Source organism: Heloderma suspectum, chromosome 3 (assembly GCF_057233095.1).
Source record: "Heloderma suspectum isolate Gila_16-S chromosome 3, 16-S_ref, whole genome shotgun sequence".
Taxonomy (NCBI): Eukaryota; Metazoa; Chordata; class Lepidosauria; order Squamata; family Helodermatidae; genus Heloderma; species Heloderma suspectum.
In genome coordinates, this window is record NC_139460.1 from 21,751,836 (window position 1) to 21,770,136 (window position 18,301).

Here is an 18,301-nt window from a genome sequence, read left to right on the forward strand (position 1 = left end):
CCATGTAAGGCTTTATAGGTCAAAAACCAGCACCTTGAATTGGGCTCAGAAGCATACATGCAGCCAGTGCATCCACAAAAGAAGATATTTAAACCAGGGACTGTGGCCTGGCTCACACGTCTGTCTTGTCTGTCCCTCTTTCGCCCCGTCTCGCTCACTCACTCTTGTACAGTTCACCAACTCTCATCTCTCTACAAATATGCAAGCCAGTGCTTGGTCTGTTGCTTCTCTCAAGAGCCACTTAAAACGGTTCCAATAGCAATTCCACCTGAATGAAGAGCCAGCAGTAGAGAATTACACAGTGTGTGTGAAGCGACAAGAAAGGAATTGCAATGGGGTTTGTAGAAAGTGAAGGAAGATTACAAGCTCTGCTGTGAGCTGAGACAGCAGCCTGTTTCTAGCCACGGTGGAGCACAAAAGGAAAGCGCATGGATTAGAGATGGAAAAAGTCAAAAAGAGAGGATTATAGTGCATTAAATTAATTGCAATAGGAGCTCAGTCTGCTTGCCGAAGAAGCTATTAAATCATACAGGAAAGGATGCAGGCGTATTCATCAAAGCACTCACTGAAACACGACATTTAAGAACTGCAGAGAGAGGCATCTGTTTTCTTAGGGCCTTCAGTGACAAAGCTGGAAATGGGAGCACTCCCAAACTGCAAACCTGTTCCTAGGGGCAGGGGGAAGGGGGAGTCCAACCCCTTCTAGAGCAGGAAATTTGCTATTTTAGGTTGAATAAAGACACAGCCTTAAGAGCGAAGGATTTATTGCAACCCATTTTCAAACCATTTACAGAAAGGGCATTAAAAATATATTCATATCAAACAAGGAAAAAAAACATTTCTGGGAAATAAGCTGACCAAGTTAAAATGAGAAACGCACAAAATGTTCCAGATGCAGGTTAAAAAAAAAAGTATCGGTGACCATGGGGAAGAACTGCTACTTGTTGACAGATTCTCACTTTAAAACCAGGAGATTTTTTGGATGGAGGGCAAATGACTTGCTCCATTCAGTCTATCAGCAGCGCAGCACGTTAAAAAGAAAATACTACTTGATGTATTTTTCCATGAACTTTTTGTGAAATTCAGACCGCAGCGTGTCGTTAACAAATCTTTTGTCTTTTTTCATCTCATCTACCCCTTTTGCACAATTCTTGAAGACCACGTCATCGTCCCATCTAAAAATGGAGTGGGGGAGAGAAGTAAAATATGTCAGCTGGGCTAATTAGAAGAAAAGGTATGGCATGAAGAGATGGCGAGAGGCAGACATTATTCATGATTTATTGTGTTGTAAAGCATTGTTTTATTATTGTTTTAATCAAGTTTTATTTTTGATTGTAAGCTGCCTTGAGTGCCCTTTTTTCAGCAGAAAGGTGGGGTACAAATCAAATAAATAAATGAACTAGCCCATGCTATGTTTAGGTCCATCTTTACTTTGCATCAATGTGTGTGGCTGCACGTCTGCTCCACCGGGAACTGTTCCATAGCTCAGTGGTCCAGCACATGTGTCGAATGCAGAAGGACCCAGCTTCAATCCCAGGCATCTCCAGCTAAGCCCCATGAAGGCTATGACAGCCCTGATCAGTGGTGTCCAGAAGAGAATTTCAGGCTTAGCTGGTTGGCAGCAGGGCCAAGCATATAAAGCTCAATGCATTAATTCAAAGAGTTTCCAGTGGGGTAGCTAGGTTAGTCTGTGGCATCAAAAAGAGAGCCTTGCGCACCTTAAAGACTAACCCAATGATGGTGTAAGCCTTTCAAAGAGGAGGACCAAGCACAAACCTATGCATATTTACTAAGAACCAAGTTCCAACAAATTCAGTGGAACTTACTCCCAAGTAAGAGTTGATACGACTACCAGGAGAAGAAGCAATCAGAGTCTATACATTATTGGAATCACAGCCAGACTAGTGACCGGCGTTGCCCAGCAACTTCTCCCTGACTGAGAAATCCCTGGAGCAATCTTTGGCAGCAACAGAATGTTGCAGAGAGAGGAGAAGCTCTGGGTCCAGGGACAGAGGTTCTGGGTCGCAGTAGACCCTGGAGATTCTCTCAAGGAACTAATCTGAGACTTCATACTGAGAGAAAACAGGCCAACCTGAACACAATCCAGGAAGGGGATGCTCTCCCATGCCACTTGGATGGATAGAACAAATGCTCAATCATGTAATCTCCCTCAGAGGATCCTGGTTCACTTATGCTATGGAGCCAGTGATACAACTGCCTGCATCCCTGGAGAGGAGGTTTTTCCTATGAACACATCTGTGAGCTTACTTTGGAAATCCAAGTACAAATAGACAAAAAGTTTAGAGAAACATTTACTTACATCTAGAATTGCATGCTGAAAGGGACTAAAAAAAACCCCATGTAGTCCAATGGTTCTTAAAAGTGCAGGATAAACCTCTCTGTAGAGGCCACCTTGAGAGGGTTCCACCCTTAAAGGGTCCCCCAAAATAATTTAAATAAAAACAGAGTTGGCAAGGGAGGTGGTATTTGTTATAAAAATGTATACCCACTTTTCTCTACAAAGCAGACCCATCGCAGCTGACAAATGGTGTAACACAATGATGGGGTTCACACAACACGATAACCCCACACTCAAGGTTGAGTGTGGGTTGACGCTGAACTGTGGGTTGTTGAAACATGGGTTGTCATATTGTCTGAACCCAGCTGGACTAACAAACCAGTCTGTTAACCACATATAACTACTAGTTCACAACCCAACAAAAAAACCATGGGTTCTCTTCATGGGTTATTCATGGTTAAGAAACCATAGTTTGTTAGCACAGCTGGGTTCAGACAATACAACAACCCACATTTCAACAACAACTCACAGTTCTATGACAACTCACACTCAACCTATACTCAACCTTGAATGCGGGTTATTGTGTTGTGTGAAGCCAGTCAATATAACAAAAAGATCACACCCAATATTTGTATATACATAAATTCACACATACAAGAAGAACATGAGCCATGCTGGATCAGACCAAATGCCTATCTAGTCCAGCATCCTCTTCCCACAGTGGCCAACCAGATGCCAATGGGAAGCCCACAAGCAGGACATGAGTGCAACAGCACCCTCCTGCTTGTGTATCCCAGCAACTGGCAAAAAGCCTCTGATACTGGAAGTAATATATAGCCATCATGATTAGTAGCCATTGATACCTTATTCTCCATGAATTTGTCCAATTCTCCTCTGAAGCCATTCAAGTTGGTGGCCACCGCCACATCTTGTAACAGCAAATTCCATATATTACTATGCATTGTCTGAAGAAGTACTTCTATTTGTCCTGAATCTCCCATCAATCTGCTTCATTGAATTTTAGTATTATGAGAGAAGGGGAAAAGCCTCTCCCTGTCCACCTTCTCTGCACCATGCATATCCCCCTCTTACTTGCCCTTTTTCTAAGCTAAAAGGCCCCAGATGGTGTAACCTTTCCTCATAGGGGTGTTGCTGCAGCTCCTTGATCACTTGGGGAGGAGTTTAAGAACTCGGAAAGCACAAGCTTCTCCTCTATTCCTTCCCAATGTTTCCAGCAACTATTATCCATCTCTAGAATGTTCTCCTTTGGGGGGTCCATCAAAGTCTGAGCTTGGGTAGGCTATGCCCATCCTACAGGTTTGGTATAGCTTACAGTGGGACAAAGAAGCAGCCCTTTTAACAATGTGGTTAGAATCCAGTGAAACAGCTCTGGAATGGTGAACTCATAAAGGGATGGGGGGAATCTGGTGGAAGTATTTTAGTATACTGTAGAGATCACAAAATAACACTCCCATACCTCCTCTTCACTTTGAAGTTTGCCTGAGGCTGTACCGGACCAGTAAGATTCAGCAAAGGGTTACCGCTCAGGATGTTCTCCATCCGTATCCTCTCCTCTTCAGCCTTCTGCTCTTGTTCCTGTCAAGATGAGAAAAGGTTGATCCAGAGTGATGTTATATCAGAATCCTCAGCTTCATTTTCAGCTTGATCTAGAGGAAGCTGGAGACTTGGCCACAAAGAATTCCTGGCCATCCTCTCCAATGTATTTAGATGTCTTTCTTATTTTGCAGTACCGGGTTTAACATGCAGTTGTCACCATTTCTGAAAATAAGTGTAGCGCAAATACGGGACGAGACTACGGCCAGAAACTGCTTGAGGTTTGGGCTTCATATATCCTGAGTAGAGAGCAAGGATTCTAAACAGGGAAGAGCTGACCTTCAGGTTCAGGGCGCAATCCTATGTATGTTTAGACAGAAAAAGTCCTACAGCTCCTAGCATTCCCCAGTCAGCTATGCTGGCTGGGGAATGCTGGGAGTTGTCGGACTTTTTTCTGGCTAAACATGCATAGGATTGCAGCCTTAAGCTCTGTGCTCCCCTCTAAGCAGCTCAGTCACAGATCTTATCACAATCTGATCCCACAGACACATGGGGGATGGTTATAAGACGGTAAGCATTCTCTGTTCATGTGCATGAGCACTTTCACTTACAATGGAAAATTAAATCCACTATAGCTAAGTCTAGATCTCAACCCTAGAAAATCTTTTGCTCCAATTAAGGACCATTTGCTCTTCTTTGGAATGTTTATTTAACTAACTTACATACAGAACTGTGCATCTGCTGCTATACCAAATGGACACAGAAAAAGGAGGACTTGGGTGCACAATTCAGGTTCCGGAGGAGCTGAATAGTGAGACCATATATTTCTTTTAAAGATTTGTATCCCACTTCTTGAACAAATGATTTCCAAGGCAGCTTACAACAGATTAAAAACAATACAAGAACAAAATAGAAAGCGATTAAGACAATTCAGTTTGTTAGCGCACAGAAGCCTCTCCCCAGCTCTCTCACTTCCAGTTGCTGCTGACTTTACTGGAAACCTAATAAGAAATAATAAAGCAAGTTCCTAGCCCTTATAAATGTGAAGAAAATGCTTGAAGGAGGATTAGCATAGCCAAAGGGCTACGGAATAAGGTTCAGATTCTTGACGCACAATTTGGATTACTTGGAAAAATAATTTTGTTTTTTTTAGTGCAGAGTCCAGAAGTCCTTTGGGCATGTGGAGATGGGAACCAAACAGAATAGATACTAAGGGAGCAATCCTATGGGGATAGTTGGCCTCCTCCAAACTCAGAGGCAGCAGACTATCCAATGTAGGGCAGACAGAGTGCAGAGGGCATCTTCTCCACCATGCTCTGGCCTCCCAGCAATTGCAGCTAGACAGCTGATTTTGGCTGTCTAACTAGGGTGCCTCAGAGCAGGGGTGGGGAGGCCAGATGGTGCATAGGAAGCATCGTACCCCAGGAATCCCCCTTTTTGGATGCTTTGCTCTGCTCTTCTGAGTGTGGAGCCGGGGACAAATCACACCTCCTACGAGGCAGCAGGGGAAGGGGTGGGAAGTCGTATTTCTGGGAACCGAGCTTGGAGCGCTGGCTCTGGGCTCAGTTCCCATAAGCCGAAAAATCCTATGGCTGCCTAGATGCTGTCTAGCGGCCTTAGGATTGCGCCCTATACCAGCATTCAAAGAACATAAGAAGAGCCATACTTGATAAGGCCAAGGACCCATCTGGTCCAGCATTCTGTTCACAGTGGCCAACCAGCTGTCAACCAGGAACCCACAATCAGGACATGAGTGCAACACCACCCTCTCACCCATGTTCCCCAGCAACTGGTGTACATAGGCTCACTGCCTCTGGTACTTCAGGTGGCATATAGCCAGCAGGACTAGTAGCTATTGATAGCCCTACCCTCCATGAATTTGTCCAATCCCCCTTTTAAGTCCATCCAAATTGGTGGCCATCACTACATTTTGTGGTAGCAAATTCCTTAGTTTACAGATGGACTGTATTTAAATACAACTATAAGTTGTATTTAACAGCTCACCTGGTGGCCACAGGCAGCCAGGAATTCAATGCAGGCGAGTGAGGTGGTAGAAGAGGGATGGATCTCTTTGATTTCCATGCTAGGTGCAGAGGGGGGTACTAGGTTCCACAACTAGCATGGAAATGCAGCAAGCTGGCAGAGGCGTGCGTGCGTGCGTGTGTGTGTGTGTGTAGGTGACAGATTGCTCAATCCCTCCTCCACCAGTCTGCTTGGCAGAAGGCAGTTTTTTTAGCAGCATGTTTTTTTCCCGTGCTGGCTGCAAGAAAGAGGCTTCCCCTTGGCCACAGGCAGCATGGAAATGGAGGTTACTAGCCTCTTGGCAGGCTACATTTCTTCCAAGCTAGTAACTTTTCTGGGCTTATTTACAAGGCTCTTTGTAACTCTAAATGCCAATCTTTGTAAGGAACATGACAAAACCTCCACTGGTATTTTAAACCACCACAGAACGCTGACACAGCAGAAGGGGAGCTAGGGCAGCCCTCCCCCAAGCTGGTGCCTTCCAGATGTGTTGGAATGGAACTGATGGAATGATGGGAGTCGCAGTCCAACACATCTGGAGGGCACCAGCTTGGAAGAAGGCTGAGCTAGGTTATCAGGCTTGTCTTCAGTAGGAATGGTGATGCAAGTACACAAAAAGATGGCCCAGGGATTCAGAGCAGCGAGTTTGAACCCTTCAGCTCCTTGTGCAGCAGATTCAACTTTTAGCCCTTCCTTTCTTGGAACAGAAACACTGGCTGGACTGCTTGTCCACTGGATGAAATTGGAGAATGCAAGCCATCTAATTTGCTCTGCCTGGATGATAACAGAATGCACTTGTGTAATCCAGAAATGGAGTACATACCTGCCCTGGTTGAAAGAATTCCCTAGAGCTGGGGGCAGGTCAGCCAAGTTTAAATATTGCAAGGTAAGCACCAAAGATCCAAGTTTAAAAAAAGAAAGTTATATTTAGGACATGGCCTCCACCTCAACCTTCTCACGCTCACTGCTCCACAAGACAAGTAAGACTTTTAGGAAACCTTCGTATGATGAGAACCTCCATAGAAATGATAAAGAAAACAGTATGTATCCTCTAACTGAGCAGTACACTTGCTTTATTTAATCACATTCATATCCTGCCCTTCATCCAAAGAGGTGCACATGGGATTACCCTACTTTATCCTTTTTTTCACCTAACCTACCTTACAGGGCTGTTGCAAGGTAGCAAGCGACGCAAGGTCACCCTCGCGCCGCTTGTGACTTAACGTCCTAATCGCTTGTGACTTGAGCTTTGTGACTTAATGGAGATGCAAACCCAGATTACCCTGTCTAAGACAAAAGAGCAGGAGTCATTTCTGGCCACATCTCAAGGACATTTTATTGTTTTAAATACTCAGCAGCCTCTTAGGGTGAGTAGGGATGAGTGAGAATGTCGTTGCATTTGGAGGCAACCTTAGCCAATTTGCTCCTCTTGAACAAGCATGTGGATCAGAACATAGATGGGCAGTTTATTCCGGAGTTTCCACTATACAGGTTGTCTATCTACAGTATATGAGGTGGTTCGAGGACTGCCCTCAATTTTTTCTTCTTTTTTACACAAGTTTGAGCTGCCTGAAGCAGTTAAACGTATAGTGCCTGTGGCTCTGATTCAAAGTCCTTGTGAAAATGATCCAAGAGGCAAAGGTATGTCATTATGTGCTGCCTCTTCCTGGATCACTGAACCAAAAAAGAGGGCTGCCCCATATACTGATGGGAGCAGCCATCTCCCCCGCCCCCCACTCCATATAACATCCCTCTTAACAGTTTGATTTTTCCTGGTGCTGGTTTTATGGCTGCATTTGCGTCTTCTTTCAGCTGGTATTTGTTACTATTGGTATAATTTTAACTGAATTTGGATATTGTTGTTGTTGTTTTAAAATTGTGTTTTATACTGTTTTGTGAGCCACCATGTCTGGAAGGCAGCACTGAATTTTTTTTAATAAAGTTTTTTTAAAAAACCAACACAGCAATTTTATGGACAAGCTGCATTTAACCACCTCTGCTACATCCAAGAGAGGCACACTGTCCTGCTGAACCGTACTGCCACATCTGATACATACTACCTGATGCACAAAAAGGTTCAGGACAAGCATAAAATTCCAGAGCGGCCATAGCTCAGTGGTAGATCACATGCTTTGCATGCAGAAGGGAACCAGATTCAACACCCACTGAAAAAAACTCAATAAGCAAGGCTAGGGGAAAGACCTGTGTTTGGCAGCCACTCTCCAAATTGTCGATCAGAGCATCAGTCCCACGCTCAACGTACCATTGATCTGACATGCGATAAGGCAGCTTCCTATGCGCAAAGGGGCATCGCAAATGTAATGATGAAGGCCGCCATTAAGACTGAGAGGATAGGGTTCTCTAATGATCTCCAGCGGCCTCTAGTAGCACCAAATGGTCATTTCTAGAAATTGTTTCCCTGTAATGTTTGTATACATGGACAACCTTCTGCTTTGATTTGAGGTACACCAACCTGGGCTAAGGATTCACTTTTGATACCAGTGGATTATCAAGAAAGGGTTATACCTGCCTATGTAACAGAATCCATTCATTTTGTCTGCTGCTTCAAAGACTTGCTGCTTGTAAATTTAGGCAGGGATTTATCTTTTTTTTTTTTTTAAACAGTTTAAGCCAGTTTAAGCACTACACAAAATCAGCATCAGCAAAGCATCCTTGGCATGAAGGACGTTCAGGGGAGTATCCAATGCTGCCCATGTGCCGGTGCAACAGGAGTGCTTCCTAGAGCAGCCAAAAATGAGCCGAAAACTCATTTCTGGAACAGGTCAGCATAGCTTGCAGAAGGGAGCTCTACTAGCCTGTCTTGATCTGGAAACGAGCATTTGGGCTCGTTCCAGGATCGCCCTAAGAAGCCCTGGCCAGGTACTGCTGGCGCCACATAATCAGAAGAGGCTCTGGGGCATAGCTGATACAGCCCTCAATCCTTAAAACGTGTCAGCTTAAAGATAGGGTGGGGAACCTGCAGCTGAGGCACCTGCAGTCCCCAGACTAGTTTCATTTGGCCCTCGCTTGTCATTCAGCTCTCTGGATGCCGAAGGCTCACTCTAGCTCTCTGGCTATCCGCTGGAAATCAGCTTCAGCTCTGAGCTGACTCTTCCTGTGAGTCAGTGGGCATTTGTAAGAAAAGGGTTTCCCACCCACTGGCTTCAAGCATATATCTACACGAGTTATTTATTGCATGCTCGTGATTGATTACTCATGGAATTTTGCAGGTCCTTTACGTGACTTCGTCAACCTCCAGGATTCCTCGCGTATATTTTCCCCTTTAGTGCGCTTTCAAAAAGGTTGGAGATAAACTACTAATAAAAGTTAATGGCGCCATACTGGCAGTGTGTAATGCCGGCTTAGCTCCATTAACTTACTGAGGAAGAACTTTCCTTAGTTCAAGCCACATGTCTCTCGATCACTGATTGGAGGAAGAAGAGGGTAAAATACCTCCCTGCAACTAAGGGAGACAGAAAGCTCAGAATCAGCATCCTCTGTTGATTCAGAGCATCCCATTGATTTCAGTGGGGCTTACTTCCAAGTAAGTGTGCCTATGATTGCAAGGAAACAGTACAGCACAAGTTAAGCAATGAAAGCAAGTCTCCCCCCCACCCCCACTCCTTTGCACACATGCCAGGAAGGGAGGCACTTCCTCTACACAAACCATGTGTCTGCTGTGTATAGAAGCCCATCCTAGACTTACAAAGAAAGGGATCGCAGAACGCCCTGGAAAGGATGCGGGTTTCGCTTAATGTAGAGACACCCCAAGGGTCTGAAGTAGTACAGCTAACCGGGGCCTCTGCCTGGGCTCCTGAGAGAGCTGCAACCAGTCAGAGCAGACAGGCCTTTAGTGCTTCCATGACAAGATGGGTAGCATGAAGACATTATTTGGTTGCAGCATTGTGTGAAAAATGCCTTCAGCATTTACCAGCACCCAGGCTAGGATGGGTCATGATTCTAAATACGTAATGATTAACCCCAATCCTCACAAGATGGCCATAGCTCCATGACAGAGCCTATTTTGCTTTTAAGATAGCTGTATGGTCACTGCCTGGCACTTTGACTTAGAAGGATTTTTGCAAACACAGGAGAACCACTGCCAATCAGAACACACCCATCAGCCACAGCCCGCATGGTCACCATCAGGAATGCTGGGAGTTGTAATGCATAGATTCTGGAGGGCACTAGGATGGGGAAGGCTGGAACAGACAGCACTAAGTTAAGCGGATCACTGGTCTGTCATCATCTAGGGCAACTTCTTCAACGATAAGACTTAATTTGTACATTTACCTTTCGAGCCTGCTCTTCAGCTCGTTCCTTTTTTATTTTTTCCAGCTCAGCTAAAAGAGCAGCTGTATCATCGTCGCTCTCTTCTTCGTAGTCCTCTTCTTCCTCTTCCTCCTAAAAAGACAGCAAAATTGACAAACTCCTCTTCCTTACCCGTCACAGAAACATTCAGTTAGAGTTTTGTACATAGCATACACGCAACTGAACAGGCAAACCTCTAATAAAGGGTCTTGAAACACTTTCAGCCCAAGAAGATCTTGGGAGTCCCATTCCAGTGGCAGGTGGGGCTGAAGGCAAAAGAGCCGGAACCAAAAATCAGTGTATTTTACCTTAAAACTCTTACTGCCAGTACCTAAGCCTTAGGAGAGGCATTTCAACCTTTCAGAATGGGGGGAAAAACTGTGCAAAAGCCAGGAAGCCATCAAACAATCTACAGTCAGGAGAAAAGGTGCAGGGACATCTGGGGACCCTATGTGAGCCAAGTTTGGCCCACAGGCCTCAGGTGCAACACCCCTGCTCTATATTTTTATTTTATTTATTTTTTATTTATTTACTGCATTGTTATACTTTCCAACAGCCAAGGCTCTCTGGGCAGTTCACAATTAACACTATAAAATGCAACTTAACAAGACATAATAAACTTCTAGAAGTACCATGTAAAACCAAAGTACAACCCAGCACCAGTTACAGCCTAGGGAAAGCCTGTGTGAAAAGGTGTGTTTTCAGGAGGCCTTTGAAAGATGCCACATTTTCTGCCTCCCGAACTGCACAAGGGAGGGTTTTCCAGAGGGTGGGTGCCCCTACAGAGAAGGCTGCTGTCGAGGTTCTTCATGGCGACATTCCATTCATTTTGGAACGACCAACAAGATCTTAAACATCGTCTGGGCATATATGAACACCTTACACACAAACATATGCCATTTGCAGTTCCTGCACACCGGCGCAACATGCTAATACACTGTCATGGGCGTTGTAAGCTGCGATGTTTTCCTTCATTCAGATCACAACCCTCCAAGACAGAACTACATTTCCCAAGCTTCCTAACTCATCCCAATATGAGAAAGCTTTCAATCAAAAGAATTATGGCTCAGTGCATCCATCACGTCCCTAAGCACTCAACCATTAAAAACCACACACATTCTCTCTACATGCCCAAGGCTTTACCTTTTTAAAGTTAAGTCATCATCTCCTAACATTCAAGCTTTGCCCCAGGCATGACCCACCAACTGCATGGCGCCCACCAGTTATGTATTGCGGTCAACCAGGTGCCTGACAGCCCCTGGCAGCTCTAGACAGGGGGCAAAAAAAGGAGGCTGGCTCAGTGGGTTGCAATACATGGCTGCTGGGCAGCATTTGGCTTAGCTGGTCACTGATCATGCAGTCCTACCCTAAATGATAGATGCCCTAGACTTGAGGGACTCCAGGCATTTCCAGTCGTTAACCACGAAGAAGGCCTTTCTCCATGCTCCACAGACTCCTCTGCCTACTGGCTTCCACTATCAGGAAGCACATGCAATCATAAGCCCCTTGGGTTAGGGACCTCTTCTTTGTCAAGTGCCATGGCCACAGATGGTGCTGTATAAGTAACAGTATTAAGTTTTATTCCAATTAAGGCAGATCACCTCACTTAGTCAGGCAAAAGTGATACAAATCAGGGGTTGGACTCAATGGTCTTACAGGCCCCTTCCAACCCTACTATTCTATGATTTGTATTAAAGTGGTAAAAATCTGTTATCTTTGTGGTGCTGAAATAGATGTTTGTGCTTGATGATGCTGACCTCCCCATCGCACTTGAAAGCCTCTGTTCTTCTATGGCAGCATATGATAAGGTTTCTTAATCAGGTAATGGGATTTCTTATTGTTGATTGTTAAAATTGTTTCGATATAGGTAGGTGTGTGTGTGTGTGTGTGTGCGCGCGCTGCCTGTTTATAAGTTTGTATGCAAAGTGTTTTTATATTGTGTACAATATTATATCTTAAAGGTTTTTAATCGCTATAAACTGCCCAGAGAGCTCTATCGGGCGATAGAGAAATGTAATAAATGAAATGAAACCCTGGCATCACCAGTTAAAAAAAGGAACAGATAACAGGTGTTGGGAAAGACCTCTGTCTGAGACCCTGGGAAAGTGCTGCCAATCGGAGTAGTCAACACTGGGCTAGATGAACTAGTCCAGGCTTCCCCAACCTGGTGCCTTCCGATGTTTTGGACTTCAGCTCCCATCAGCCTCAGCCAATATGGCCAATGGTCAGGAATGCTGGGAGTCGTAGCTCAAAACATCTGGAAGGAACTGGGTTGGGGAAGGCTGTAATTTGACCTGGTATAAGGCAGCTTTCGCAACAGCCGAGAATACTTACATCAGTCAATGGATCATCTGCATCTAGGTTAGCCGCAGGGATCTGATCTAGTCGGGGTTTCTTTGAAACTGAAGAGGAAGTTGTATGCTCTGGGGAAGACAGGAAAAAAATGGAAGAACTCAGACATGACCAGCATCAATGAAGGAAAAGTGACTGCGTCACAGAAAGGGAGTCACCAGAGGTGAACTTACTACAAAACTGACTATTAAAAAAAAAAAGTTACTACCTCACAGAAATCTTGTAACTAATCTAAATGCCAACACATACCATACCAGAGTAAGTCATTTGCTGCATATCAACAGCTGGAATGAAAAGAGCAGGGAGGAAAGGAGCCAATTCTCTTCAAATCTTGGTCTTGGGATTTTTATTATTGAGTGTTTTAAATTGTTTTGTATGTAAATGGTTATTCTTTTTTATATTGTATTTTTAAGGTTTTAATCTTTTGTAAACTGCCCAGAGAGCTTTGGCTATTGAGCGGTATAAAAATGTGAACAACAACAACAACAATTTATAAAGATCTCTGTGTCTGGCTGCCTGCAGGCAATGTGCCACAAGCAAATGGTCATTTACAAGCCAGTTTGACACCAACTTGCCCCTGGAAGCAAACTGTCTTGGATTTCCCAGGGCCCCTGCGTTAAGCAGATATAGCGAACCTTGCTTTTGGAGGGAGTCTCAAAAGCTACAGAAGCCGTTACCCCTGCTTCTCCTGCTACTGTTTTGCAATAACCTTCCCTGCACCTTTTGCTGCCAACATGTCCCTTGCCACTAACACCACCCCGGACAGACAACTGTCTGCTTCTCTCTCCCCTTATATCAGGGGTGGCAAACCCATGGCTCTCCACAGGTTGGTGTAATACAACTCCCATCATTCCTGACCACTGGGACTGATGGGAACTGGAGTCCAATATAATTTGGAGAGCCACAGGTTCCCACCCCTGCCTTATATTTTCTCCAGGGCACATCTACAAGGGGGACCATGCATCCTACTACTACTAAAGCATCTTCCTGCTCAACTCTTTCAATCCAGGGATTGGAAGTTTCTCTTTTGCTCTCTGAACACACACACACACCTTAAGGCATTCTTTTAATTCTACTTTGAATAACTTTCTCAAATCCCCTGGAACTGCCCTTGAGACACAGGTGGTTTCCAAGGCGTGGACTGACTATCCCCACAAAGGCAACAGCGACGTGCAAAGGTGGCACAGACCTCGTGCAGGCCGGTCTCTGTTCTTCTCTCTCACAGCAACTCGCTCTCTCTCTTCCAGCTCTCTTCTGAAGTCACGGTTGCGTACCTCTTCAGGAGCATCCTGAGTGGTTTGTCTGAAAGAATAAACAAGCACAGAAACTAAAGGATGTGTGTAGATTCCCTTAGAGCTGGTGCAGCACAGCAGCCAAGAATGCAAAAGGAGAAGCCCCCACTTCAAATCTCACTTCAGCCACCCACTCACAATTTACTAATTACAACAAATTACTATCCTGATCTTGAGTCCACAGACTTCTAGATCACTACATGCATTTAACATAATAATCAAACAAACATTATTTAAAAACAGCAGGAACAGTGAGTTAATATTAAAAAAAAGATTAAACAGTCCAAAAGGCCTGACCAACTAAAAAGGTCTTCTTCACCTGGCGCCAAAAAGACATCAAGCTTGGTGCCAGGCAAGCTTGCCTGGGGAAAGCATTCTAGACCTAGGGTGACACAACAGAAAAAACTCTGTCATCATTTGCCTCACTTCCAAAGGCAGGGGGGCCTAGAGAAGGGCCTCAGATAATGATCTGAATATCCAAGCAAGTCCATGTGGGAGAACGTAGGGAATTCGCTATCACAAGATGTAGTGACGGCCAGCAACCTGGATGGTTTTAAAAGATTCATGGATAAAGCTATCAGTGGGTACTAGCCATGATGGTTATATATTGCTTCTAGTATCAGAGACAGTGTGCCTTTGTACACCAGTTGTTGGGGAACATGAGCAGGAGGGTGCTATTGCACTCATGCTCTACTTGTGGGCTACAAGCTAGTGTAACACTCAACCCACTGCTGCAGGATGGGGATAATAATGCTAACAGTAACTACTAGATCTCAACTTTTGATTTGGTAGGAAATTCAGTCAACTTACAGGTGTTGCTTTGACATCAAAATGTACATGAGGGATGGGAAAGGGGAGAAGGACCAAAAAGCTTATTATCAGCCCAATCTCATTGAAGGCCTTTCCCAGTTGTCATGACACACTAATAGAGGAAAGGGGATTCTGTTGCTAGGTCATTGAGATTGCATGCTCACAGTCTTCTGGTCATGGCAGGTGCTTTGCCTTCTATTACACATTTGTGAAGCTCTATGCACAGAAGAGATTCTGTAATAGCCAGTAAAACCCACCTTGCAAAGAAATCCACAGAAGTACTGGCTCAGACAAATTTTTATTAGTCTGCTTGCCAGCACATCTGGCATTTGTGGCACACAGTCAGAAAGAATACAAAGAATCAAATCTCTTTCAGTTTGCAAAAGTTCACCTGCAGCAAATCCTATCTGCCGAACGGACTGGGCAGATGGTAGTTTGCAAGCCAAGGAGAAAACCATTGCCTGCTAGGGGCAAAAACAAACAACTATTGCCAAAATCAGTTACCACAAGAAATGTAAATTGGCCTTTACCTGTATTTGATTTTAGTATGAGAAGGAAGATCTCTGCTGGAATACTGTTTGGAGAGCTGACTTAGGTCACCTTCTCCTTTCCCTCTCCCTCCTCTTGCAGGTTCAAATGTCGGTCTAGCCGCGGTAGTCATCTTAATTACCGTGGGATCAAATGCACATCATGGATGGAGGTTACAGCCTAGCACAGCAAAAAAGCATTAATCAATAAGCACAGTAAGTCTTATTAAACTAAACCATGTACCTTTTCAAACCAAACCAAGCAAGTTTACTAAGGTTTATTAAGCTGCACTGAATTAATGGTGGCTTACTCCCAAGGAAGGATGCATAGGTTTGCAGCCTTAAGCTTATATCCTCATTCAACTTCTTCACCCAAAGGCCCTTAATGATATACCAAAAGAAGATGAAATGTAATTGAAGTGACCTAGATAAAAGGTGCTTCCAGATAAAAGGTGCTTCCAGATAAAAGGCTTCTAGCATTATTAATTAAAAGCATTGTGCAGCTATTCCTTCCTTCCATCTTTTATTCCTTAATAGATTTCTTCTGATAAGAAATGACAGAAGAAGCAGCGGGAACCATGAGAAGGCTAGAAAATGAAAATGTTGTAGTCTGGACCCCCCATACAATTCCATGAATGAAGCAGTGCAAATGCACAATAAAAAGGCTCGTCTGGAAGCACCCCTACACTTTTGCTTCTAATCTACAGAGACAAAAAGGGGGAAATGATGCAAAGAACAAAAACTAAAAGGTTTCTAATGTGAAATGATCTTTCACCATTCATCTCTCTCAATTTTCTGAGTTGTCCAATGAGAAGTTAGGGTCTCCAGAAGATAAATACAAGACAATGACAACCATGGCCAAAGACCATACCAGAATTGCAAATGCATCAGGTGCATGCATGTTTTGCACCGTCTCCTGTATTCTACCTGATCGTGGACTAGTTGTTGTGAGGGTAAAATGGAAGAGGACCCCATGTACACCACTCTGAGCTCCTTGGAGAGAGGGTGGGATTAAAAGAATAAATAAATAGATCGCTTTCACCTATAAGCCAAATTGCAGAAGAGCAGTAGGCTGTAATTGGCTACATTGTACGTCTGTGTATATACCTAGAAACTTCTAACACTTCTTGTCTACTTCATACTGTATCCAATGAAGTAGCACCTGCTTACAAAAGCACACACCACCATAAACTAGACTTTGGAATCACAGGTAATTAGAACAATCACAAAAAAACAAACAATAGCTCTGCAAAGTAGGTCACTGTTACTTCCATTTTGCAGACAGGGTTGCTTCCATGCCCTAAGATTGCACATCTCCGTGCCCTATGCCTCCATGCCCTAAGATTGCACATCTGACGCCTGTTGGAAAGATGCATCTTAAACTCAGGTCTTCTTGGTACCACCCAGCCCTTCCTGGGGCCCCTCTGCCATCCCCATTCATACTCAAGACAACTTTGGCTCTGCTTACCCATCATCAATCTGGGCCTATCACTGCCCCACTTAGCACCTAAGAAGTAGAGTTCTGAATAAACCTCAGAATTAGCACAGCTGGCATGTGCAAGATGTTTTAAGACAATCATTTTTGTCTCTGTTTTTGTCAACAAAACAACATGAAATGCATTGTAACTGTAACTACATTTTAACACTTCAGCTGCTCAAAAAAATTAGACTACAATTACATCCCATCCCCTTTATTTCATATAGCATTTTAAATACCACTATTCTGTACTTCATAAGAAATAATGCCGTGCATGTCTATGCTGAAGTAAGCTGAAGCAGCATAGCTGGTGTCTTCCAAATGCTTTAGACTACAACTCCTACCATCCCTGACCACTGGCCATTCTGGCTGAGGCTGATGGGAGCTGTAGTCCAACAACATCTGGGGGGCATCAGCTTGAGGAAAGCTGCTCTACAACACTAAGCTATGAATCAGGAAATCCCCTGTTCAGATCTCCCCTCTGCCGTAAACTCACGCGGTGGCCTTCTCTCTCAGGCTCAGTGCCCCCCCCCATATCTGCACATGAGGAGGGTGGTGGTGGGGAACAACACTGACCTACCTTACAAGGGTGTTGTAAGGATTACGTCTAGATAATGCTTGTCAAACACTTTCAACATTTGAAGGGATACACATATCATTATTATTATTATCATTATTATTAATAATAATAATATATAGTGACACCCAGCAATGACCTCTCTGGCAACCGACCTGGCCACCACCCTTCCCAGCGCCGCTTCCTTAGCCAGAATGGCTCCGGCTACGTCCCTGCTCCCTGAGGAACCGCCGCGACATGGGCCCCACAGTCCGTGCCGACCCACCGTCGTTGGCGCCGCGCCGCTAGGCCCGCCGCGCCATTACTCCTCCATACTCCCAGCACCCACCGCGCGCCGAAAACATAGACGCTCGAACCACCCGCGGGCGGAGAAGGAAGACGCAGCACCTCAGAAAAAAAGGTAGAGTGACGCGCTGCCTGAACTTCCGGTCAGCATGGAAAGCCGGATTGCGGCGCTCTGAGCGTAGGCGCCTCAATGGCGGAAGCCCTCGCGACTTCGTATTGGAAGTCATAGAGGAGAGCAAGTTGTATCCCGGATGTGGGAGTGCGCTGTGCGTAACGGTGCGTGACTCGCTATTGCCCTCCGGGTGTGTTGGACCACAACTCCCAGCATCCCCGAAGCAACGGAGCCGCGCCCCCACCAGCCGTCCTGACTGCGCGCGGAAGGCCTTTCCGTCCTCGCTCAGTAATCTCAGCCCGCCTCTTCACCTCAGGGTGGCCTGTGTCAGCTGGCCAAAAGACAGGAACTGCATTCCCACCACAGAGGACACCCATTTGCATAGGATAGTTTATGTGAACAAATGCAAATGCAGAGATTGTGATAATGGCAACAGAAATATAATAAGACTGTGTGCAGGCGCCTTGGGGGAGCTGGGGGTGGCGGCAGCCGACGGGAAGGTCTGGCGTGGGCTGGTCCATGAAGCCACGAAGAGTCGGGAGCGGCTGACCGAGTAAACAACGAGGTGCCTTGTGTTCCTGCCCAGTCTGCTGTCCGCAGGGGCCAACGCTTTAGCCCTTTAAACCAGGCCTTGGTTTGGCAACTCACCAAATAGAGGACCGTCCTGTGACAGCTGTTCAAAT

The 18,301-nt window shown here is 45.0% G+C and overlaps 1 protein-coding gene across 4 annotated transcripts; it reads right to left on the minus strand.

Annotated features, from left to right (window-relative positions):
- Positions 1-747: 747 nt before the first annotated feature.
- On the minus strand, positions 748-17,550 carry CWC15 (CWC15 spliceosome associated protein). 4 transcript variants are annotated; one of them, XM_084842631.1, is made up of 8 exons: positions 17,487-17,550; positions 15,171-15,348; positions 13,728-13,840; positions 12,521-12,609; positions 10,169-10,279; positions 3,777-3,895; positions 3,163-3,227; positions 748-1,175 (listed from the first exon to the last, which is right to left on the minus strand). In XM_084842631.1, the coding sequence occupies exons 2-7, from the start codon at positions 15,299-15,301 to the stop codon at positions 3,164-3,166; spliced, it is 627 nt and encodes a 208-aa protein (XP_084698757.1). In that variant the 5' UTR covers positions 15,302-15,348; positions 17,487-17,550; the 3' UTR covers positions 748-1,175; position 3,163. The 4 variants fall into 4 exon arrangements, with proteins under 4 accessions (XP_084698757.1, XP_084698758.1, XP_084698755.1 ...); XM_084842632.1 differs by having other exon boundaries at positions 17,377-17,550; XM_084842629.1 differs by lacking the exon at positions 3,163-3,227.
- Between the last annotated feature and the right edge of the window lie 751 nt (positions 17,551-18,301).